We start from the raw sequence: 26,876 nt of genomic DNA on the forward strand, positions 1-26,876 counted from the left end.
CTTGTCCAAGATATAGAAGTAGGATATTAAATTCTTCTGCCAAGGTATTTTGTCAATAATCTTGCATAATTTGGAATAGCTCACCGCAAGCTAGGTAATGTACAAATTTCAGTTGTGTTGACTTAACAGTTTTACATTCCTTCGTACAAAGGCATAAGGTCAGAATGTGTTTGTCTTTTTATTTATATTTTGGTGGCCCAATTATTTTAATGCTTTAGGATCGCTGCTGAAGTTTTCTCCTCTAACTGGAACTTGGAGTGTATTAAGTAACCAGTAATCAGATTCCTCCAACTTAAGAAAAACAGTTGCCGAGATTCATGACCAAATGCATTTTAAATGGGGTCACTGCTGAGCCCGCCACTGCCAAGGTGGCTACTCTCAAGCTGGAGAGGACCAAGAGATGTAGCATCAAAACACCTGAGCGGCTGACAACGTCTGCTGCTGGCACGTAAACGTGCAAGGTCACCAGCTGACCGGACATGTTGGATTGCACTTCGAATTCAGTTGACATCGATTTCACAAACTTTGGTGAAAGAGTCACTTCCAGCTACTCTGTGACATGATAACTTCTGCTGACTAAACTCTCCCTGAAAGACAGACAATTTACATAGCCTCCCAAGCCCACAGTCAGTGTGGGATCCTTTAGGCTGCATGGTTTCTCTTTTAATATCTTGTGAATTCCCCAAACAAAGCCTTCCACTGTCATAGGAAAGAACTAAAATCCATCCTGAAGTCAAACAGAATTATTTGGAAATGACATGCTGGTTATGGGGTAATCTACCTCTTTCCCTCAAGAGCAGATATAAGCAAAGATTGATAAAACAATGCATTTCTTCATTTGTGAGAGATATTTCCCTTTATTATTTTTCATTATTACTCTATTTGATATTTAATATATTAGAATTACCTGTCCTCATTCCACAACTTATTTATAATGTTAGTGCCCAGTTAAATTGTTCCAAAATTTACCAGCGATTAGATAATTTTGAGTATTTTTGCTGAGCGGCAATTACGTAAAACCCATTACCAGTCCTCAAATTGAATGAGGAACCAAAACTAGTTACTAGGGAAGTAATACTAGTCAAGATGGCAGCCTGAGCTGCCACTTGCTTTATAAGAGAATTACTCATTCCTAATCTACAACATGTACAGTGAATTACAGAAATGTGTTTTTGACATCTAAGTTTCTTTCATGACACAACATTGCCAAGCAAGAGTTCCCTAGCACATTAAAAATATAGTGTCTCTCTTGCTATTTTCAGACTCTAGGCAACATACCAACATCGATTAAGCACACACACACACACACACACACATTATATGTATACACTCATTCTCAACCCAGTTATAAGTTTAGCCCCTAACCACCCAGCTTATAGTGGCAAAGTAGATGCGTTCAATTAAACAAAGAGAAATAAGACAGCACACTGACAATATGTAAGTTTGACTGTGCAATGCTGAGTAAATTCTGATTACTTCAGAGGTTGAGTTTAGCTCAAAGGAACACTCTATAAAAAGAAATATTAAAGGTGGATTTGAAAAATAATTGAACGATAAACAGTCTGTTATCTAGGAAATAGATGCCTTTTCTGGATCCATTGCTACTTAAAAGTGCATAGAGGAAAAGATAAAAATGGGATAAAGAGATGCATGACTATATGGCAGTATGCATATCTACGTGATACTAAATGGATTTGGGGTGAATGTATAACATTAATATACAGTTAACTATTGTCAAGTCCTGCTTATACCCTCAACAAGAATACGGTGCACATCATTACTCAGCGTACCTCACTGAATTGTCCCTACACAGAATAATATCTTTGTGACCAAAATTATTGATCTGAGGCAGCTTTCACTCTAGGACAGTGGGATTAAATATGAAATATATTTGGGCAGAAATCTTTGTACTCAGTGGCCTGCTGGTATTAAGTCCTGCTCTACCAAGGCAAATGCCTATCCAATAAGTATATAGGATACATCCTTATGCATTAAAAAAGCTACATTTATGTTTTGGAAATCTTCCCTCTCCTAATAGAGCTTGAATTCAATATCAGCAACACAGTAACCACTCTTGACTAGCAGAGTAAATTACAGTACAAAAAATGCAGTTAACAGTCAGAAACTTAGAGTATGTTAGGGCTGGAAGAGATTTTAGAGATCACTTAGCTGAACCCAAGTATTTTATAATTAACGTAATTAATATGACAATTTTTCCAAACCCTGGTCTGCAGAGCAGTACTTTCTGATAACACCTTTTGTACTGTCCATAAGAAAATGAGAAAAATAAAGCGGTATCGTAGGGTTTTCATAAAACTAAATATACTTATTTAAAATTATTGCCTTTTATTCTAAGAGTTTGTCCTTCCTTATATTTTTTATGTTAACATATCTTATGAAATGATGATGATAGAAAAAGATATTTGCTTTCCCTGACATTTGTAATTGATTAAATAAAACCCTGACAACCCTGTGATATACCCCATTTCTTTTTAATTTAACCAAACTGTGAAATCCAAGACTTGGGGAACCACTGATTTAGATGCCAATATAAAATTTCTTCCATTGACTCTTTAATATATGAGACACACAAATTTATCATAAAGCAAAATTAATAAGAAGAGTTATTTATGAAATGAGCTATGTTAAAGGACATTGCTCCTGTTTACCATGTAAAATGTGGCAAAAGGTCTCAAATGCAATAATATGTCTTTGGCTATTCATATGTGTCTCGACAAAAGAGAAACTAACAGTTTTTAGCTGTATTTGAAAAAACTGGCATATTTTATCTCTCAGTAAGACTTAAAAACTGCAAGAACAAAGAAATCAAGGAGATTGAAGCATGAACATAATCATATTATTACACAGTTATTAAGATAAAGGTTATGGAGAAAGTGATACTTGTCATCAGAAGGCACAAAATGGCTTGATTTTCATTTTTTCTGTGTCACTTGCATAATCCTTTTTGTTTCAGATAGGCATTTGCAGATTCATACCTCACCCCAGGAGACATGGATAGGAGTCAAATATCTTAGTAGGTTTTTTTCAAAGAATGTCAAGGTACAAAAAAATGTCTAATGAGATATTAAGAATAATATCAGGCAAAATGGAATTCAGGACCATTTAGAATCAAGATAAATTACCTCCTAGGAAGTTACTCCTGCGAGGTGATGCACAAAAGCAGGAAACTAATGAATCTCTGCTACAAAATTATGCTTCCACATCAAGTCTTCTAAATAATCAAGAATGCCATATTTATTTCTTTTTACTTATTTCAGATAATTCATATACCCATTGCTTTAAAGTTATGTACTTAAAAGATCAAATGTGATTTTCTTGAGTGAACTACCAAAGATTCCTCTGTATGACTTTGAAAGAGCAACTTTGATTGATAGTCGGCTCTCAAAAACAGTTATCTCATTGCCACTTCTAGCCAGCTTAGGTATAACTCTTTCTTAGCTATGGTAGAATCAGTCTCAGATTTAATTCCAAGATTTGTGATGGCTTTCAGTAAAACATTTGGCTTATTTTCTCTCTTAGAAGGGCAGATAATACATCATGATTAAAATCTAATATCGTTTTCAAATTTTCTCTTGTTCAGGTATATTCAGTAATTTTTAGAATATAGAATGCTTTTTTTTTTTTTTACCTTTTTTGTTGTTGCTGTTTGTAGGGTTTTTTTTTGTTTTTTGGTATTTTTTTGGTTTGTTTTTGCCATTGTTTGAACATGGAGAAAACATTCAGAGTTTTAGTAATTGGACTGACCATACCATATTTAGGGGCTATTTCTGAGTCCTAGTAAGACATTTTTCATAAGCCTTTTGAATTTAAAACAACAGGAAAATAATTTGTCACATAACCAACTTTCTTCTTATGTATTTTTGACCACTTGTGTTGCAGGTTAGTCATCCAGTGAAAAATATGTATTGAATAACTGTGTCAGCAGCAATGGATATGGGGTGGTTTGAAGTGCAAAAAAATAGCAAACGTGGTTAAGTCCATCAGGGAGTTTAGAATCTAGTAAACAATTTTATGAACTAATTCATAATTCCTCTTTGCAGAAGTTTGACTTCTGTTAAACCTTTTCATTTTGGAAGGGAGGAAGGAAGGTAAGGAAGGAAGGAAGGGAGGGAGGAAGGGAGGGAGGGGAGGGAAGAAGGGAGAAAGAAGATAGGGGGATGGGAGAAAAGAAAAACAAAGAAAAATTGATGATTTAACACCTGATTCTGTAGAAGCATCTTGTTTTACTTCTTATAGTTGTATTGAGTTGATCTATAGATATTCTGGCATTTTCTATTTATTGCTCTTCTGGGCCCCTAATGAAACTTGTCAGACCTCCAAAAAGAACAAATCCAGGAGGCAAATGGTGGCCTTCCAAGAACTTGTTACTAAAGTAAACCACTTGAGTGGATTCCCGCGATTAGAGTCAAGTTTTACTATCATCAGACATGGCCCAACCGAGTAAGACTTGTCAACTACAAATTTGGTAGGAAGGTCACAGTAGCTAAGGCTACTTAGTAACTGGATATTCTCAAACTTGACAGGAGGGCATTTCTCATTTGGGAAGTTAACAGGAATGAGAAACCATCTCTGAACCCAAGTTATTTAAAAGCAAAACATAGGCCTTAGAATTAGTAGACCATTCATCTTGTAGATACAGTTGGACACTTGGACAACACGGGTTTGACCTGTGTGGGTTCATTTATTCACAGATTTTTTTCAATAGTAAATACTGCAGTACTACATGATCTGCCATTGGTTGGGACCTTGGATACAGAGGAACCATGGATACAGAGCATCAACTATAAGTTATACATGGATTTTCAACTGGGAGCAGGGTTGGTGCCCCTAACCCCTGCATTGTCCAAGGGCCAAATGTACTCAGAAAATATCTGTCAGTAATGGAGAAAGAGCTCACCTGTGCTTCAGTCAAGATGCCATCTTTGAGTTCACTCTAATTTTGAGCACATTTCCTGCTAGTGCCACCTCCATTAATTTATGCTTCATTTTCTCTCTAAACATTTCCTATTCTTACTCTTTTGCCTCTCCTTCTCTATCATTTCCTCTCACTTGATGATTATACATGTGTTGTGGTTCTATGGAATTCAGAGACCCATAGAAGTTCATGTCATAAGTTAGGATTTTTAACTGTTGTAGGTCTTGGACGACTTTGAGAATCCAATAAAAGAACATGAACACATTTTCCCTAAAAAAAATACCACCATACTTCTTAAATTTTTTAAAAAATAATTTCAGGAAGTTCACAAAAACCCACCCATATATCCCGGAATAATACACTGTGTTCGACAATCATGTGATTGCTCATATACATATATACACATTTACATTTCCCCATCATCCTGGAATTTTTTTCATTTTTTTGAAAAATAATTGACATACATGACTATGTAAGTTTAAGATGTACAGCATGGTGGTTTAATTTACACATACTGTGAAATGAGTATCACAAAAGGTTCAGTCAACATCCATCATCTCATATAGATACAATAAAAAGAAAAAAAAAATCTCCTGTGATGAGGACTTTATCCTGGAATTTTTATGGAGACGGTTTCTGATTTTTTTTCCTTAAAATACATTAAGCCTTAACCCGTAGATAATAGAGCAAACACAGTGAAACCACACTGATATAGTGTAACTGAGTAAACAACCAGTGTGAGATAAGAGAGATAGGAGAACTGCAGAATCTCAGAGATCAGCTATACTGATTTTGTTGCATGTATAATTTCTACAGGATCCTTAGAAAGTACACTCAAGATTTAAAACTGACAGGGACTCCACAAATACTTGCTGAATTCATTTAAAAGAAGTACCCTTACTTACAGCAAAATAGAGAAATTCATATACTCTCTGAAGATACCCAAGAGTAATTTTCTCCAACCACCCATCAGATGTTCAGTTTCCTTTACGATAGGCACTCCAAGCAGGCCACTGAATGTTCCCTAGTTCCACGACATATGCTTTATGAGGAAATCTCCTATTGCTTGCTTAAACTGGGTCCTTTCAAAGTGTTTGAGGGCTTTCAAAAAATAGTTGACTCTCTAAATTACCACTCTATGCATGGCCCACAGGCCAATATAGCGTAACAGATGTTCAAAAACAAAGAAAAAATTTTATCTTACCAGCAAGCACACATAACCAAGAGGCCTAACCATCTGTCTTCTGCTGTCTCTATCTTTGCATAATTGACTTGCTCCAAAGGTCACATCAGAGAACTGGGTTCAGTCAGTAATTATAATTGACATTGAATGGTATTTATCATTTAATTTTGAGCTGTTCAAGTTAAGTATGCCTAAAATCATAATAGTAATACCCACTTATTGGATGTTTATAGTGAACCAAACAGGAGTTATATGTGGAACTTTATGTTTGTTGTCTTACTTAGTTTACAGATGCCTATGAGGTAGCGATTGCTGTCCTCATTTTGCTGTTAAGAAATCTGATACTCAGGGACATTTTTTGAAATGGCCAAGCTGGAATATGTAACAGGGCTGTCTCAGTCAGGAGTCTGGCTTATTCTGCAATATTTGACAGATTATGGGTTGCTAATTAAAATTGTCTTTATTATTATTTTTGGTGCCCATCATGGCCATCTAACATTTCTATTTTGTTCTTCCTGTATCCTACACACGTGTGTTTGTCCAAACGAGTGGCATTTAGGCTCTTGGCAAGAAGGGGTTGTACATAATTCTCTTTATTCACTATTTTGGCAAAGGTGATTAGGATTTTATTAAAGGCATTTTGACAACTATGAAAATATACATACCCTTGCAAAATAATTTCTTCTTCTGGAAACATATGTATAGTCAAAAAAAAAAAAAAGAACCACCGGCTTTGTCTCCAAGGCAAAATGAATTGAATACTGATATGCTGCTGTAAATAAGAACACAGGCCTATGGAACCAGACAACTTCGGGAAGTTAGCCTCTAACTTCAGTTTTTGAATCTGTAGAGTGGAATAAACAATAGCATTGTCTTAATTTCCTGGGTTATCTTACAAATTACCACAAACTAGGTGGCTTAAAACAACCTATGTTTATTCTCTTACAGTTCTGGAAGCTGAAAGTCTCAAATCCAGGTGTTAGCAGAGCCACTTCTCTCTTTGAAGGTTCAGGGGAAAATCTATTCCATGCCTTTCTCTCATCTCCTTTGTTGCTGGAAATCTTGGTGTTCCTTGGCTTGTAGATGCATCTCTCCAATCTCTGTCTCCGTCATCACATGGCATTCTTCCTGTGTGTCTGTCTCTGCATCTCTTCTCCTCTTCTACTAAGGACACCAGTCACATTGGATTAGAGACCCCCTCAATCCAGTATGACCTCATCTTACCTTGATGACATCTGCAAAGACCCTACTTCCAAATAAGGTCTCATTCACAGGTACTGGGGGTTAGAAGTAGAGCATATCTTTTGGGGGGGGGGGGACACAATTGAACTCATAGCAAGCACCTCTGATGTAAAATTGTAATATTTAAATGTGAGAGTGCCTGTCAAGCCTTCAGTAAATAATAGGCACTCAATAAAGTTAAGGGATGTTATGACTGATAATACTATAGTTGGCTCTGAGACCTCAGATAAATTATTCAGCCTCTCTTGAGTCAGTTTCCTTTTCTATAAAAAGTGGAGATAATAATGTTTATTTCAAAGAGCTGTTGAGAGAATTGAATGTCATAATTCAATACTGGCCCTGGTAACTCAGGGTTAACTCTCCTCTTTCTCCAAGAGATAGCATTGATGAGGTGAGCAGGAACTCTCTCAGGAGTCCAGTGTCATCAAATACACCATATTTCAAGGAAAAAAGAGCAAGCGTCAGAATAGGTTGACAGAAGACATTGAGCAGGGCAGCTCCGCTCCTTTCCCAGGTAGCGGTGGTGGCAGCTGCGGCCACGAGTTCGGTCTTCCCCTGCCTAAGGAAGAAGGTGTTGGAGAAAGCACTTAGTATCAGTCATTCCCCATTGTCCTCCTTTCCGTGATAGTGATTCTGGGGACACCTGGGCAGAAAGAGTCTGACTGAGTGAAGTGAGCATGAACATAACTATTCCTTTGTGGTTCTTTACCCCTTATTCACCCCACCCTTGAAAAAGTCACCAGAATAATGAGTGTGCTGGTTCATGTGATTTAGCTGGATTTAGATGTGGCTCTCTTGGTCTTTTACAAGTTGTTAACACCGGTGATGTGACTCTATTAAACTAAACCTCAAGGGAGAGCAGAGGGAAGAGATGGGAAACACCATGGACTTGATGTTTCTCTCCTGCCTGTTTGAGGACTTTGTCTTATTAAATATGCAAGTATTAGTTAGGGTAATGCTAGCACTGGAACTAATAAACCCCCATAACATTGAGGCTTATCCCAATATTATATTTCATGCTCAAGCAATACCAGAAACTGTATTTCTGTGCAGTGAAGAATAATTTCCTCCTCTTGGTAATTCAGTGACCAAGGTTTCCTACCTCTGGGGGCTCCCCTATCCCATAGGACTTACAGACCTGAAACCTTGGAAGCATCTGACTTATGCCATGGAAGGAAAAAGAGAGAATAGGGAATCACACACCTGCTTCTTGAAGGCTTTGGCCAAGAAGAACTATTCATGACACATGACCATAGCTAGATGCAGATGAGGCTGAGTAATGTGTTCTTGGCTGGACAGACAGACACATTCTAGCAACAACTCTACTCCATGGAAGGGAGAACAACAAATTTTGGTGACAGCAGCTATTTCTATCATAATCCTTTCTCTCGTGAATCTTCTTTCTTGCCACTTTCATTGTCTCTTTTTCTTAAGCTACAAATATGCCCGTTCAGCTATTTTGAGCGCTTGCTATGTATATTCAGGTAAGGTGCTAAGTCCTGGGAATATTCCCTTGCCTTTTTTCTCCATCCCACATTTAGTTATTTCCAGTGGATTCCCTCTTTCTTTGCAGCCTCCTGGCAAATGAGTCTAGTTTCCAGAACTTGAGCCACTGCCTCTGCAGGATGAAATATCAGGCTCCTACCCCCTCAGGAGCCCAATCCCAGACCTTCCATCTATCAGGCAACTCCTTGAATTGGTATCTGGCACATTTATCTCAAACTGTCCTATCTAAACCCTGTACTTCTCTCTGATCTTTAAGGCTGTTCCTCATTCCTCCGTGCATTTGAACTGCTGTGCCAAGTGCTCCTTTTCCTGATTTCCATTTTTCCTTAAATTATGTCCATTTAAAAACAAAGATAAAGAAAATGGAGAGAAGAGTGCATGTGTATAGTTTCCATGAGAAAGGAAAGAGGAGAGAAGAGGCAGGCAAGAAAGCAAACGTTAGGCCAGAAAGTATCTGGTATCAGCAACAAGGTGATACCCCAAGCTTCTCAGATCAGCCTGGCCTAGGGGTGGGGCTGATTCAAAATTATTTGAATACAGAGCCGGAACCGAGGGCCACTGTCCAGCTGGCCATCGGTGTGGAAGTTCAGAGGAGTTTATGGTTCTGGAAGAAACTGTCATTTTTAATATGCATATGTTTGAAGTAATACAAGAGTATTATAAATGTTTAAGATATTATTTAACCTATTTCTTTCATATTCTGAGAGTCACACGTATTTTGAGAAGCAGATATTTTCCTTTTATTTTTTTTTAACTTTATTTATTGTATTTATTTATTTTTGGCTGTGTTGGGTCTTCATTGCTGCACTCGGGCTTTCTCTAGTTGCACCGAGCGGGGGCTACTCTTAGTTGCGGTGAGCAGCGTCTTACAGTGGTGGCTTCTCTTGTCGCGGAGCACGGGCTCTAGGCGCACAGGCTTTAGTAGTTGCAGCACGCAGGCTCAGTAGTTGTGGCTTGCGGGCTCTAGAGCACAGGCTCAGTGGTGTGGCACACAGGTTTAGTTGCTCCACGGCATGTGGGATCTTCCCGGACCAGGGATCAAACCTGTGTCCCCTGCATTGGCAAGCGGATTCTTAACCACTGCGCCACCAGGGAAGCCCGAGAAGCAGATATTTTTCATATTAACGTACACAGGACATACAAAAACAAAACACTAAACCTGACATTTAGCTAGATGACTCTTATTTTCACAAATTCATACAATCTTCACGGCTCAATCCAACACTCACACACAAATACACACACGTGTGTGCACACATACCCACATACACACAAATGACTAAATGTCTACTTTAAGCCTTAGAAAGTGATTTGAATAAAGAATGCTGCAGTGATTCTACTACCTAATTTTAGTATTTTATTTATTTAAAAAAATTTCCTGTGGTACAGATCTGATTTATTTGTGTGAATATTTTTCATCTTTTAATTTAAATATCTGGGTAACCATCAGTGGAGCTGCCTATTTCAATGAAAATTACTCAGGTTTTACTTTATTTCTCAAATCAGATGCTTAAAAGCCAGGGGAGTTTCAATCTTTTCTGATGCTGTATAATCTATCTGATTCATTTTGTTACCGACTACTCTTTTGATAGATAAAAATACAGCTAGCCTATTAGTTAACTGCAAGTCCCAAGAAAAGGATAAATAACACATGAGCAGTCTCTACCAACACCTCAGCATGGCATTTAACAGCTGCCGAAAGTACTGTATAATCTTTTGGAAGGCTTAATCGTTCCCTATTGCACTTTTCAAAAGAGAAGAGTAGTTATTAATCCTGGTGTTCACACAAAATTTTCACAGTAGATCTTCATTGAATAAATAATGCTGTTTCCTATAAAGATTTTGGTTTTATGTAACACTTAACTGTTCGAGGTTAAACAAATAATAATGTGCTAGCAAAGAGAAAAACTGTATTTGGTAAAGAAAACCACATTTTAGGCTGTATTAAACTGTACATTTAAGTGGTGGTTTTGAGGAAAGAAAATAGAAGTGTCTTTCTGGAGACCATGAAGTACCCCTTTTTTATACAGTGAGGTTTCTTCCTCGCTTTTCTTTCTCTCTTAAAAGAAAATCCTTATAATAGTTCAATTAATCATGTTTTATCTTTCTAAAGTGTGTTATTACTCAAATGCGTGGGAGAAGCTGGCTCTCAGCAAAATGTAACAGACTGTATAGCACACTTTTTCTTTTCAATCATTGGCCCCTTAGAATCCTATTTACATCTTTTGGAACAATTAGTTACCTATCTAATATTTTGTTTCCAACAGAATGACTCCCAGGCACTGTCATAATTAATTTTAACTTTTGGGGGACTTAACGATTCATTCATTTATCCAATTCCAAAGTAAGTATGAGGTGGCATTATAAAAGATATATGCATTTAGAACATTAAAATGGAAATAAGATGATTAAAACAATATAAAGGGAAAGAGAAATAATGGTACTGAAATTCTAAACTCATGCAGTTTTTTGTAAGATTAAAAAAAGTAACTGTAAGTAATGAAATAACTGTCACTTTTGAAACAAAATGATATGAAACCTTTTGATTTCTCAAGAGAGATCCATTTTTTTCTAGAAATGAATTCTAAATATGTATATATAATGCAAATATTTGCAAAAAAATGACACTAAACAACATAAACATTGCATTTAGTTTTATGAGGAAAGAATGCAAAAACATGCTTCTTATATCAATCCAGAATGAAAGCTTAATGCTTGAATCTGAAATGCTAATGAAGTAAAAATATTTTAATAAGAGGCCTAACCTGATGGATCTTGAAAAGTGGCTTATTTTAATCTAACTTGATGAGCAATATGGCTAAAGATACTCAGAGGAATGGACATCTACAGACTTAGCACATCCAGTTATCTTCTTATAATGTGATTTGTCCCAGCCACCAATGTGACACAAATTTAAGGAGAAACAGTTCAAGTCTGGGCAAAGTTGGGATTGTGTGCAGTCTGCGTGGACTGAATGGAGATAAACGTAATATGGATTAGATATGCAGAGAGTAAAGTAAACATTCTGTTGTAGAAAAAGGAATTCTAACTTGCCTAATAAGGAACCAACTCAGTTCTGATAGGAGTAAGCCCCCGTGGTGATATGTGTAGACCCACCCTCAATATCTTAGACCTTTCTGACTGAGATTCTATAATTCTTTTTTTAAAAGTTTTTATTTTGAACAATTTAGACATATTGTAAAAATAGAGAGAATAGTATATACCCATCACCCAGTTTCAATAAAAATCAACATACATCTAACACTGCATATAACCAGACTTTCTCTCACCTTTCCCTTCCCTCACTCTGGATTTTATTGGAGCCCACCTCAAATATTATAGCATTTCATCCACAAATATTTATGTATCTCTAAAAGGTTAAGACAATTTTTAAAACATAAGCACAACATCATTGTCACATCTAAAAACAATACTCGTCAACAATTTCTGCGATAGCTTGTCTCCAAGATGGCCACAGTTAATTCCTTCTTTCCACATGCATGCCATTCCCCTATCAAAATGTAAAGACTAATTCACTACTTTTTTGAATCTATGCTAGGCTATGACTGTTTTGGCCAGTAGTATATGACAGGAGTAATGCTATACTACTTCTACTCCTTGACTTTAAGAGGATTAGATATTTCTACTTCTCTCTTGGGAGTACTAAACATCCACATAAGACATCTTACTACCCTATTAGCTAAAAAAAAAAAACATATGGAGAAGCTCCAAGGAAAGGAAAGACCATATGGAGAAACCATATATATGTAAATATGATTATTATATTATTTATATTATATTACATTATATTATATTATATTTATTATATTATATTATATTACATTATATATAGAGAGAGACCCATTTGTTCCAGCATCTTGAGTGAACCATGCCTTCGAACTGTTCACACCAAGGTACTGGACATGTGAGAGAATCCTTCCTGGATACTCCACACAAGCTCAGCCACCAACTGATTATGACTGAGAAACCCCAATTGACACTGTGTGGAACAGAAGAATGGCCCAGCCAAGCCCTGCCTAAACTTTTCATCCATATAATCATGAATAATAAAATAACTATTGTTTTAAGCCACTATGTGTTAGCTAATTTATTCTAAGGAGAAGATAACTGAAACAATACCTTAATATTATCAACATCCAGGCAGTGTTCAACTTTCTCCAGTTGGTTCATATATGTTTTGGTTATATTTGGTTCGTTAGATTCAAGATTTAAACAAGTAACTCAAGAACACTAAAAAATAATGAAATTACTTTATGTAAATATTTCCCATTTTATCAGCTACTTCTATAGAAAGTATCTGATGTGATATGGTAGCTCTGTATGGATAGGTTATTTGAGCAAAGATATTACTGTCCCCATCACACAGATGATAAGAAAAAGATCCGAAGAGATTAAATTATTTACCAGAAAAATTGTACCCAGAATTTAAACCCAGCTTTTCAAATTTAAAATTTAGGGCTCTTTCCCTTATTCCAAACCTGGTTGAGACTTCAAAGATTGTAATTACCATGATTGGCTCTAATAAGACTCATTATTGGAACCATAAAGAAACAAATGCTTCTCCACTCTTCATTCTTACACCTGGAGATGAATTTATTTCTGAAATGTGTCCTTCCTCTCTGTCTCTGCCACCTGGTTCCTAGTACAGGATTTCCTGATCTCTCCTCATTTACCTATGTTTCTTAGTACCGAAGTCTTAAGTGATCTCTAAGCCTTTCTACTCCTCTTTGCTTTCTCCTCCATTCCACTGCCAGATGCATTTATTTGCAACTAAACTTGGCCACCTCAACCTCCTTGCCTAGTAAACTAACAATTCTCAAACCAACAACCCCAGAAAGGAATATTCTCAAATGTCCATGAGTGCTCCTGGAAAATCTTAAAAATTCGTCTCTCTTGGTAAAACCTAAAACAGTACAATAATCTTCTGAATCAATAAGATAATCACTTCATAACAGAGTACTGCCATCTACCTGATTTCAGTGCCTATGATGGCATGTGGATTTACGAGAGTTCATGATACCAAAGCATGCTGTATAAATAAGTTTTTGAAGTCATTTGGCTAATAAAATTTGTGACAGAATTGAGTGATCATATAACACAGGTATAGCCATGAAGAAGCTTAAGAACCTATATCATAAGGTTTGTTACCATACCAGTTACTAAAAATGCATCGTCAAAACACACTCCATTGTTGTATGTACCAAATTTCAGTGGTTCAGTATTGATAGGTATGTTGGAAGTTAACAAATGAACTACATTTCTGATCCCAGTTCCAGAGACAATTTGATTTATTACTTAATATAGAATTCAATAATGCCTCAAAGTTAAAGTCAACTCCAAGTAAATAAAAAACTTTTAGAGTATCAAGTAGCACCATTTAAATGGGATTTCAAAGCCTAGTAGGAGCATAATTTGAATTAAAGATTAGATTAGATTATCCTAATACAGCAATAAAATCTTTGAAGTTTGTAATTCTATTTTGACTACATACTTTTTCCAAAAAAAGCATTGAGGTTAGAAGAGAGAAAATTATTTTACCTATTAGATCAAACCACACATAATAGCCAAAGTTCAACCATTTTTGACCTACAGATATGTCAAATATTGAATTAGTGATGGTAGTATGAATTCACTGGTTTTGTAAATATTTTTGTAAATCATTTGTTTTCATTATTTGTCCTTGTATTAGTTCACTAGGGCTACCGTAACAAAATACCACAAAATGGGTGGCTTAAAACAATGAAAGCTTATTCTCTCACAATTCTGGAGCCCAGGAGTCCAAAGTCACGGTATTGGCAAGGTTGGTTCCTTCTGGAGTTACCGGGGGAGAATTTGTTTCATGCTTCTCTTCTAGGCTCTGGGGGCTGCCAGCAATCCTTGGTGTTCCTTGGCTTGCATCTGTATCTGCCTTCATTCTCTCTGTCTTTGTAGCATTCTCGCTGTGTGTCTTCGTGTCTCTGTATCCAAATTTCCCTTTTTTTATAAGGACTCCAGTTATTGCATCAGGGCCCACCCCAAGCCACTAGAACCTCATTTTTATTTGATTACATCTACAAAGGTGCTATTTCCAAATAAAGCCACATTCACAGGGATTAGGACCTCAACGTATCTTTGGGGTCCACAATTCAGCCCACAAGAGTCATAGTAAGAGGTGTAAGCTTGAAAAGTTTCAACCTAGTTTTATTTTTGTACATATTTACCTACCACTATAAATAAGAATAATATAATCATGATTGGAGTTCTGCCCTAAGTATCTTTCCCTTCAAAAGGAGTCTGTATTTTATTCAAACGTGAGCAACGCTAACCTAAGGAGAAAGCCTGAGATCTCTATCATGTCACATTAGGTCTTTTGCTGCCATCCTTCACCACCACTCCCTTGCATTTAATCCATCAGCAACATAAGGCAGCTTATAATTCCTGAACACACAATGCATTGTTTTATGCATCCCCACCTTTGTTCATTCTGTTTCCTCTGCCTGTAATGGCCTTCCCATTCCAACTTCATCACCCCTACCACTTCCTACTCGAAGTCTCAGTTCAAGTGCCATCTTCGCCTAGAAGTCCCCTATGATGACACCCTGCAGCGCTACCACCAACCCCAGGAGCTGAGTGAACCTCAGCAAGGCTCTCATTTTCTTCCTCGTCTCTCTACCAATAGACAATAAACTGTGATTTCAGGGACAGTGTCTTCCCAGTTTTTCAGTCTCCACTCTTAGCACAACAGTCTTCTAACTGTTAAATGAATGTTTGCATATGTGGGATGGAAAGAGTTCCACCCACAGTTTTTAGTTCTCAAGGGTAACTCCAAGGTGCTGGATGTATTCTAACTTATACTTCTGCTAAAACAAGTATTCAAATAGTCCCATCCGGGAGATAGGTATCAGAAGTATGAAACTTAATCAGGAAGCAAGCTCAGACAATATCTCCATATTTAGAAATAATTTTTTTTGTTCTCTTTGGATGATTATATACTCTTTTTTTTTTAATGAGAGAAATTTGTGACTTCAGGGATTTGGGAAGATCTCAAAAATGTAGTCATGTTGCCAGAGTAAACTGAGTGCACAGAGAATAGGAGAAGGAACTGAAAGATAGAATGTGTCCATATTTTATATGACTTTGAGAGCCAAAATAAGGTTTCGGATTTTACTTTCTACATACTGAGTAGTCCCCGGTTTTTGAGAAAGGAACGTTACATAATGATGTCTTATAAGATGATCCATTCCTTCCAAACCAAAATATCATACATTGGTTTCTATATTAAGCATAACAGGATAGAGTTCTATCAGTCTGCACTTATCAATTGATAGATTATCCAAACATTATTCTTATTTGGATATTGGAAGTTAGATATAGATACAGATATAGATACAGATATAGATATAGATCTTGGATTCTAAGGATTTTTAGTATTTCATAAACAGTGAAGTCACTTATTTTCCAGAGTTCTCTGACTAATAATTCCTGTCATTTCTCACAACTTAAAATGATATTCCTTTTCCACCATATAATTGTAGTTCAAATTTACTCTGGGCTTTACTCTCAATTCTTTATTATTTTTTTCAAAGCTAATTAAATCAGTTTAGCTGTTATCTAAAAACAGCTCTGTCTATTTTAACTGAACTAAGGTTATATTTAAAAGCCATGTTTCACTTCATTTGGGGTTATTTAACTTCTCAAGTTCTTTTTAAGATAAGAACAGTAACTCGTATGTGAAAAAACGTATGGTATATGACAATGAAAATGAGACTTAAAATTGAAATTTGCCGTGATAATTTATTATTATAAACAAGTTAAAATCTACATGGAAATTTTCTACTGGGTAGTGTCACAATTCAAGTTTAGCTCTTATTTTTTCAGATAAACTAAGACTCTAAAAGGTGAATTATTTTAGTCTACCCAATGCTTTATTAAGTAGAATGAATCTTAGAGTTTAAGTACCCCTTGATGACTAAGAATCTTGCAGCCTCTCCAGATCAATATTCTGAATATCTCCTTGCACCATTCTTTCCACATGGTTCTTTAAATGTGATGAAGGAGTTCAGGTGAAAGTATATTTGTCCCAGAATATAAAATAATCCAACCTTTTAGGAAAAAGTCTCCTTTGTGTTTATTTTAATCCCATGTCCCTTTTATTCTAATGTTAAAAACAGATTTGCAGGTGGGAAATTTTAATTAAAGATTTGAATGAGTTGAGTTTAATTTATCAAAGTTTAATTATAAATTAAATATATGTAAATTAAATATGACCATGAATCCAAGTAGACTGTTTCTAATCATTACGGCCAATAATTTCTTAAGTTTGAAAACAATTATTCATGTATTAAACTGATTTTATGATTTTCTAAAAACTGCTATGTATTTTTATTTCTGAGTAGTAGTATGTTCCAAAGGAACCAGTAACCCATTCCTTAGTATCTCAGTGACAATATTCACTATTTTTTAGTGAAAATTATATTGATCAAGAAACACCAATGAGGTTTTCTGGGGTCAAATATACTGGATGGTAGGGGCTTATATGGGTTCCTTTAAATGTACATACTTCACAATTCCATGATTTTTTCTAGAAGATTTTGCTGTATAATTACCTTAATATTTTTATAGATTTGGAGATTAAATAATCACATTTTTATGTAGTGTATGATTCTCTTTTCTGTATTCAGGTTCTCTCTTTAGGAGCAGACGTCCTACCAGAATATAAACTGCAGACACCACGCATCAACAAGTTTACAATATTGCACTACAGTCCTTTCAAGGCCGTCTGGGATTGGCTTATTCTGCTGTTGGTCATATACACTGCTATATTCACTCCCTACTCTGCAGCCTTTCTCCTCAATGACAGAGAAGAACAGAAAAGACGAGAATGTGGCTATTCCTGTAGCCCTTTGAATGTGGTAGACTTGATTGTGGATATTATGTTTATCATAGATATTCTAATAAACTTCAGAACAACATATGTAAATCAAAATGAAGAAGTGGTAAGTGATCCAGCCAAAATAGCAATACACTACTTCAAAGGCTGGTTCCTGATTGACATGGTTGCAGCAATTCCTTTTGACTTGCTGATTTTTGGATCTGGTTCTGATGAGGTAAGAGCTGCTTAAGAATCTTATTTTCTGAAAGATTGAAGTTATAAAAATGAAGCTATTTTAACTGCAAAAACAGCGGTTGCTTTACAAACTTTCTATATCACACAGATAAAATTCATTTTCAATTGGAAATGCTATAAAATGAAATGGAACATTTTTGCCATTGCAAATAATTCACAGTTCTTTCTATTTTTGCTAAGAAATAGTAAAGACTATCTTTTAAACAACAAATTAAACTTTGAGACAAGTGTTTCATAGCACATAGCACATTCCCAGAATGTATAATTTCTACATATTAACTTTATGGGTATAAAACTGTCAAAGATGAAGATGCCTCTTTCTTTCTTAACTCATAATTGTGGTTTGCAAGAGCAGGGACTTGTTTTATGTTCAAATTATGTGTAAGAGGCATCTTCTGAAATGTTTTATTCAAAACTCTCTCTTAAATAATACCTAGGTTGGGGGCTTCCCTGGTGGCGCAGTGGTTGAGAGTCCACCTGCCGATGCAGGGGACACGGGTTCGTGCCCCGGTCCGGGAAGATCCCACATGCCGCGGAGCGGCTGGGCCCATGAGCCATGGCCTCTGAGCCTGCGCGTCCGCAGCCTGTGCTCCGCAACGGGAGAGGCCACAGCAGTGAGAGGCCTGCGTACCGCAAAAAAAAAATAATAATAATCATAATAATACCTAGGTTGGAAAATATTTCTTGTGTCCCCACTATCTTATAAAGTTGGAAATTTCTTAAAAATATTATTTCACCCTATTATTTTTTATTTTAAATATTTACTTATTTATTTGTCTGTGCCGGGTCTTAGTTGCAGCATGAGGGATCTTTGTTGCCACACACGGGATCTTAGTTGTGGCATGTGATCTCTAAGTCACGGGGTGTGGGATCTAGTTCCCTAACCAGGGATTGAACCTGGGCCCCCTGCATTGGGAGCGCAGAGTCTTAGCCACTGGACCACCAGGAAAGTCCCCTAAAGTTGGAAATTTTAAGGAAATGTGACAAGTGGATGTGCATATTCTGGATAGAAAGTCCATATTTTTAATCAGATTCTTCTCAAAGTGTTCTTTGATCTAAAACAAGTTATGTTCTCCTAAAATCTCGTCCAATTGATTGCACTAATTTTTTGTAAATAAATTTCCTGGATTCTGTAACAAAGTTTTACAGAAGGTGTGAAAGTAGATCTAAGGGATTAGATTGAGAAAGATAACCTGGGTGTGTTGAATTTTTTAAATTCAGGGTCAGGAATTCCCTGGTGGTCCAGTGGTTAGGACTCTGTGCTTTCACTGCCCTGGTCCTGGGTTCAATCCTTGGTCAGGAACTGAGATCCCACAAACCACGCAGCGTGGCCAAAAAAAAAGAACTAAAATTCAGCGTCCTTTTCTACCTAAGAATCAGTCAGTGCCTCACCATCGTTTTGGTTTTTTTTCAAGAGGAGATCAGATATCATAAATGCCCTCTGCAGATGGTTGCTCCCTAACCAATTAGCACTTGAGGACAAGAGAATTCTCCTCAGCCAAGGGAAACAATAGGTTTAGAAGTAAATTCTCTCCCACAGAGCATGTCCATCTAACTGTGGATGAATTAAGAGCAGGGTAATGAAACAATATATTCTTCCTGGATTCTACAAACCTTAGACAAGGTCTCAAACTTGACTTTCTGCATCTATAAGGATGATAATATTACTTTCCCTGCTTAAGTTTTTTTTCTTAATTTGAGACTCTAATGAGATAATATATGTAAAACTCTAGCAAAATACTCAAAAAAAATCAGCTGTTATTAAACTAGTTGAACTCTTAATGTTAGATATTCCTAACTTTGGTTTTTAATTAAAAGGCAAGAAAGTGAAATACTTGTTTATCAATATTTATCTTTATGATTTTCTTACAATGGGTGAATCCATGTAATTACACCAAATAAGTTCTTATTGATAAATAGAGTAAAACCTCACTTTCAAATTTTAAAATATATACACCAACAGCAAATTAAATTTCAGCTTAGTGAAATGAAAGAATGGGTAAACAATAAATAGGCAGACAAGATTGTTAGGGAAAGTTGATTTACCAATGATATTTAATCAATAGCAATCAAACAAGTGAGTATTAGAATATGCTAATTATTCTAAGATGCAGCACTTGATCAGTTTAATTTCAGTTACTATATCATCACTTGAAAATAAAAGTTTATTAAAATATGTAATTCAAGTAATCACTGTTTCAGACAGAACTTCAAGTGAGCTGAAACAAGAGAAAATTTATGTGATTCACATTAATATAGGATGAAATAGTCTTGGGGAAAAATGGTGTCTGGATCATCTTTCTCATGTAGCATAAAGGAAAAGATGAAGTTTGCCTCAAGTAAAGCAATTTCAGTTCTTCACTCTGATTTGTATAATTTCCCGGATTCCTCCCTGTTTCCAAAGCTGCTCCTCTCCCTTTTGAAATGAGATATGATACGGGAAGGATCCTGGCTTTGGAGTCAGACACACCTGGGTTTGATTCGCCTTTATGCCTCTTACTTGCTGTATTTAAGCAAGATATTTAATTCATTTAGGACTTTATTTCTTTTCTGTAAAATGGTGAGAGGTAGGTTCTTGTGATTTCTAAAAATAAAGCAGCATATATGAAGAGACTAGACCAGTAGCAGGTAGGTAGTACTTGCTTACCAAAGGTTACTTCTTTTCTCCTTCCCATCCCTTTGGATTAAAGTCCCTGTTTCTTAATGAAGTCTTCCTTTAAAAACGTACATGTTACCACATTAATCCATAAATATCTAAATTATTCAACAAGATTTACTGAGTAGACTTATTGAGGTTTATTGATAGACTATCGTATAGTAGTTATTAGATTAGCTAGTTGCAGCTAGGAATCCTGAAGAAAGAGACAGAAAGGAAATGTTTTGAGGACAGTTATTGTCTTGCAAAGCACAGGAATTTGGGGTATGTGGTAGGGAGAAGTAGGTCTGCATCAAGGATAGCAAGTGGAGGGGTGGGTCTGGAAGGAGCATAAAGAATCAGCAATGAAACTTCCTTGTGGATGGACCTGGGGCTACTTTTACCAAACTACAGCAACTGTTTACTTAAAATTCTGAAATATGTTAACCCAAATAAAGGGGGAGGGGGGCAGGTTGGGGGGCAAAAAGAGCTTTTTCTTCCTTTGACTCAGTATTAAAAGTGGACCAACCTGCCCAAAATGACAGGTCTGAGAAGTTTGATGGATGTCTTGGGTTTCTTGTGGATTGGCCCTTAGGGCTCCAAAAGACCATGACAAGTTATGGCTTAGGATTCACTCACTGACCCAAAAGATGTTCCTTCTCTTTGGCACACATTTCTTACAAACTGTTCTCCATGGGACTCTTCTACCTCTACATCAGTATTTCTCAACCAGGTGTATCACAGGCACCCTAGGATGACTCTATAGTTGGTTTTCTGCTACTGTCTGAAACTTATTTTGTTGAGTTTAACTTTATAGAATTTGCATTATGAAATCAGTAGGTATTTTGAATGTGTATTGTCAAAGGGTGTCTCCCTAGCCACCATCCCCACCCCACCCTATCCTACTTTAACGGTGTTCTGAAACTTGACAACTCACAGATCTCACAGGAAATGTTCAATTCCGCGAAGGGTCTGAGCGCCCAATTTGAGAGACGTCACATGACAAGTGAGGTCCTCACTTGGTGCCACAGGGATCAGAGGTACAACAGCAGATGCTGGGATCACGTAGCAACACTCTGTTATGTAAGATGGTTGTCCAGGGATCCTTAGCAAGTGTGTATTAATTTGTTTAGATTATAAACAAAAGTAAAACATAAAATTTTAAATGTTATCATAGAAAACTTGTATCCCCCTCCCCCAAGAATCTGTCTGTGAAAGTAGCCAAATTTGGGAAACACTGTTCTAAATGATTTTCTCTCTCTCTTTTTCCCCTCTTCACTCCGTGAAAATTTCAGAACCCCTTATTGTGAAGGTTGTTCTAGAACTGCAAAATTAAGCTAATTTCCTTCTGTAGCCTCTAGTGTGAATGGTTAATTTCTTCTCTAATAAAAAAAAGTACCCATGGATAGCAACAACAACAACAAAAAATCAACTATGAAGGGTAACAAGACCAGTGATGGATTAGAGTACTTCATACATTTTTCAAGAGTGACAATGAAGATACCCCTTTTACATACAAACCATAACTATAATCAGGATTTTCAGGATGTAATGATATTTCAGAATAAAATTTCCCCAAAAATGTATAATATACCATATTACAAGAGTATAAAAACTATTCAGCATTCATTTTTGTTTCTGAGAAAAAAAGAAAAGAAATTCTTCCAGAGAAAAGAGATCTTACATTCAAATGGACTAATTTGGAAAGTTTCATCATATGAATATGAAAAAAAAAACCTCTTTGGATTTTGGCCCCCAAATTAAGTGACAAATTCTAAAATCATTAAGCTAGAGGTCACTCTGATGAGGGGTAATCTAGTCCAGGGTTTTTCAAACTGGGGTTTCATGGAGGTGCCCGAGAGTCTCAGAGGCCCTCAAAGGTTGACAGAAGACAGGCTGATAAGACTCAGAACCATCCATCTCCACTATACAAAGAGTAGCTTGATTTTATCTGCTTTACTGATTAGAGTTTCAAGTAAATTTTCAATAGTTTTAACAAGAATTGACCTAATTCATTTTGCCATTTCTAGAAAAGGTTATGGTAACTCCCTTCTCAAGTAGGTTCATTCATTCGATTAGCATTTATTGGAAAAGTCCTAAGTGCCAATGCACTAGACTCTGAGTTTATAGAAAAGAGTGAGACGAGGACCCTACTGCCTGAGAGCTTGCATCCTAGACTGGGAGAGCAGCGGATGAGCAGGTAGAGTACTATCTGATAACAGCTTTAATAGTACTATATTCAAGGGGACATGTGAGCATGGAAGGGGAAGTTTCTGATTACCAGTGGAAGTTTTCCAGGTAGAAAGGGTAGAAAGGTCATGCCCATTAGAGGCATGGAGCTATAAAGTGTTGGTTTCCAGCCCTATCAGAGCTAACATAACAAATATTTTATAATGCCCCTTTCTACTATTGTTAAATAAAAGTCATAGATAATATAGCTTTCTTACATACATAATTTCACAAATATAATATATAATGCTCACCCTTAATATAAAGGAAAAAAGAAATGTTCATAATAAAATACCTAGTAGAATATGTAAATGCTTCAGGCATGTCTGCATAAAAAGATATAATGAGGTTATCAGATGCTTGTACCTACTGATAATGAGAAAGTCCATATTTAAACAATAAATTCAATATTAAATGGGATATTGTTAGTTTTTTTATATTTGCATTTTAATAAAGGGTTGCATAGATATGTGTGTGCTTATAAATGTATTGATATATATGTATATACATGCATTTATACAGATAGACATGTTTATATGAATATATTAATATTTAGATATCTAGAAACACTGTGACTGTGATAACTACAAATGTTTACTGATATAGCTGTGCTGTATACCATATAGTATACAAATACCACAAGACCTGTTGTCATTGAAAATGAATAGTGGCAGTAACTGGGCTTGCCTATGTCATTAATACTAATAGCTTCCTGATGCTAATGCCATCTGGACAGACCAAGGAAAAGATTCTCTACTTCTTAATTTTTGCATCATCAAGCATCATGCCATCCATAGCAAATTACCTCAGTATCATTGATGTGATGGAACAATATTATTGGTTCAGTCTCCAGAAAGTCAACTTTTCATTATCTGCCTCAAATTTTTCCATAGTTTGCTTCTCTGTGGCAAATTTTACTTTCAGAGATATTAGTAGTTAGAATCTAGAGCTCCCTGTTTAGTTACATGCTTCATTAAACTCTTCCTCCCCTGAAAATTAGTAGTATTCTTTTGATTAATTACTTGCTTTGTTGACCTCTCTCCTTTCACACTTCACTGCTATTTTTCATGAATTCTGAATGCAGGCAAGGCCTTTGACAGAAAGTTCATAGAAAAGAGGAGTTTCAGCTCACATTGATATGTTTGCTTCATTAGTCTGATAGGTGAATCATGGAATGGGTACAAGGAAAAATGTAGCAGGCCTCTGTATAGAAACTCTGATCATCTTGTCAGGATTCTTTCCGAACCTGATCTCTACAATAGTTGTCATTAGTTTGTTGGAAATGAATTTCTAAACCACTAGACATACTCATGTTCAAAGTTAAGTGACAAAGAACATTTTGAAGACCTGCATGCATATATGTGTCTACACATAAAGTCTCTTATTAGATAGTTCTTGGGAATTAAGGCAGAAGTTTCCATTGGCTTGTATTTGAGGCTACTGGTCATGTCTCCAAAAATCTGTGCCATGACAAGTAAAGACACACAGGATCCACAATGGAATAATTTTTGAACTAAGGAAATATAAGTGTATTGCATCAAAAAATTTTGCATTAAGTTCATCACTTATCCATTATTCACATGTGATCCACTGATAAAATTTGCTAAAGATGGCATAAGATACAATTTTTGGTTAAATGTTTCCAGAACAAGTCAAATTCCAATTTTAAAAATATAACATAACATTCATAATTGTTTATTTACTGTAACATTTGCCTAATACTATTTAGAATCATTTGATAACCAGTTTTCCATGTTACTGTAACTAAAGAGAAAGAGGTCAAATTGCAGCAAAATAGAATGTTAATTACAAAACAAAATAAAAATAAAAGTGTCTTGACAGTAAAAGCTATTAAATAATGGAGGTTGTAAAATCTTTTTATTTATTATTTTTAAAATATTTATTTATTTGGCTGCATCAGGTCTTAGGTCTTTGTAGCGGCATGCAGGATCTTTTTGTTGTGGCGCGTGGGCTCTAGAGCTCGCGGGCTCAGCAGTTGTGGAGCGCGGGCTTAGTTGCCCTGTGGCACGTGGGATCTTAGTTCCCCTGCCAGGGATCGAACCCACGTCCCTGCATTGGAAGGTGGATTCTTAACCACTGGACCACCAAGGAAGTCCCTAAAATCTTCTTTTTTAAAGCCCATTTTTGGAGGAATTTGTGAGGTTTGGTACGGATTAAGAAAGGCTAAGCTACGTGTCCCCCCCGCAAGGTTTTTTACACACTCAAAATATAGCCCTTTGATTGTAGTAGTGAATGTGTTTTAGAAATATTGAAATAGTGTGACTCAAGCTGAACAAAACAAATAGAAACTAGTTTCAACACTATTGAGTTTTATTGGGCAATTTATTGAATGATGAATACAAGTACCAGAACTTAGAGGGAATAGAAATGAAATCTAAAATAAAACATGAGTGTGGAGTTATGAAATGTATTACTCACTAAGTGTTCCCTTTTCCCCATTTGTACCCAAATATTACTTAACAAAGAGGACAGAATGATGGATTAAGTAGAAAGTTTCAATGACAATTCATCCTAACAACCTGTAGGCAAAACCAAAGATCACATACTTATATTTCCTCATTTATAAAAGAATAATTCTATCCACTAATTATAGGCAAAGATTTTAGAGAGTAAACCTCTGAAATAAAACATTTTAAATGTAAGATATTTGAAAATGCTTACTAAAAAGAAAGAATTATTTTTCAAAATTATTTTGAAAAATTCTTGAGCATGAGATTTTCTCTTATTGATGATGCTTTCTCAGTTTAACTATTAACAAACTTATTCTTAAGTAGAGAGTTGTTTACTACTGATAAGAAATCACCTACTCTAATTTCAGCTCTTCAAAAAAGAATTCCGCTTACATTAAGAGAGAATGCCTGAACTATTATGAATTGTCTAGTAAAAAAAAAAAATCACAGTTTTCTTGAGTCTGGGTCTAGTATCTAACATACTGACAAAATTGTAGTTGTTTAGAGTATATATTTTTAATATAAAGTTCAGTTAAGAAAGTCATACTTAATAAAGGAAACTAACTTTTACCTCAATATAAAAAAAATGTACCTAGGGCTTTAATGAACTATGGATGTGGGTACGTTTTTTAAAAATTGAAATTCGATGATATTCATCAACTACTCAGAAGTTTGAATAATTAAATTTTCAGAGGAAGAATCATTTTACATTTTTTGAAAATTCTGACAAAATGAAAGTCAAGTAGGCCTTCTTTACTGTGGCATTCAGGAAAAAAGAGTTTGAAATGTCATTCAATCACAGTGAAGGAGTTGAATTTTGAGATGGCATGGGCACTGATGAGGTGGAGAGTTGACCTATTAGAGTTTATTATTATCTCCTTTGCTATATATTCATGGGCAGGACTGGAAAACAGTTGACCTTGTTTCAATCTACTGCAAAATAGTTAACCGTTTTCTAGATCTTATTTCTTATCATGATGTCTTTATATTTCATAATAATGATTACACTTACCTCCAGTGAGCTTTTATGCCTTTTCAATCTCTACCAAAAGTAACAATAAAGACAATATTTGTCTACCAGTGAAAAGTTCAATAAATACCACCTAAGAGAAACTTCTTTACCTCTACAATTTAAAAGTTGTTGTCATTAGTTTAAGGATAGTTTTATTTCTATTTTCAAAAAATGAAAAAAAAAAGCAGATTTTCATGTCTGGATATTACATGAAATTAGATATACTGTGAGATAACCATGCATTCTGAAGATATTCTAATCAGCCAACAACTACAATTATAAGGTAGCTGTTGGTCCCATTTTTGACTTGCAGATAATACAAAGATAGTAGCTCATTGAACTAAACTATGGAGACTAACAGTCTCCAACAAATCTGAAAGAGGAGATGGATCATTTTTTAGTCTACTTTTTCTGAGATTTTGGTGCAGTCACTTCTCTCTGTTGTGTAATCTGGGGCAAAATGCCTTAAATCTTTAAAGAGACATTTAAAGAAGAAGAAGAAAGAGTTATTGCAAGCCTAAGTGTCATCTACAAG

General features: G+C 35.8%; 1 protein-coding gene across 1 annotated transcript in view; it reads left to right on the forward strand.

The window, feature by feature from the left end:
• KCNH7 (potassium voltage-gated channel subfamily H member 7) overlaps positions 1-26,876 on the forward strand; it is a 149,940-nt gene that overhangs the window by 66,395 nt on the left and 56,669 nt on the right. The window contains exon 5 of the mRNA XM_089915923.1: positions 17,549-17,974. Coding sequence (XP_089772049.1) covers positions 17,549-17,974 — 426 coding nt within the window. The remainder of the gene's footprint in view (positions 1-17,548; positions 17,975-26,876) is intronic.

This window comes from Delphinapterus leucas, chromosome 8 (assembly GCF_059928025.1).
Source record: "Delphinapterus leucas isolate spDelLeu-1000000601 "Yukka" chromosome 8, BTC_Dleu_Yukka2, whole genome shotgun sequence".
In the NCBI taxonomy this organism is placed as follows: domain Eukaryota; kingdom Metazoa; phylum Chordata; class Mammalia; order Artiodactyla; family Monodontidae; genus Delphinapterus; species Delphinapterus leucas.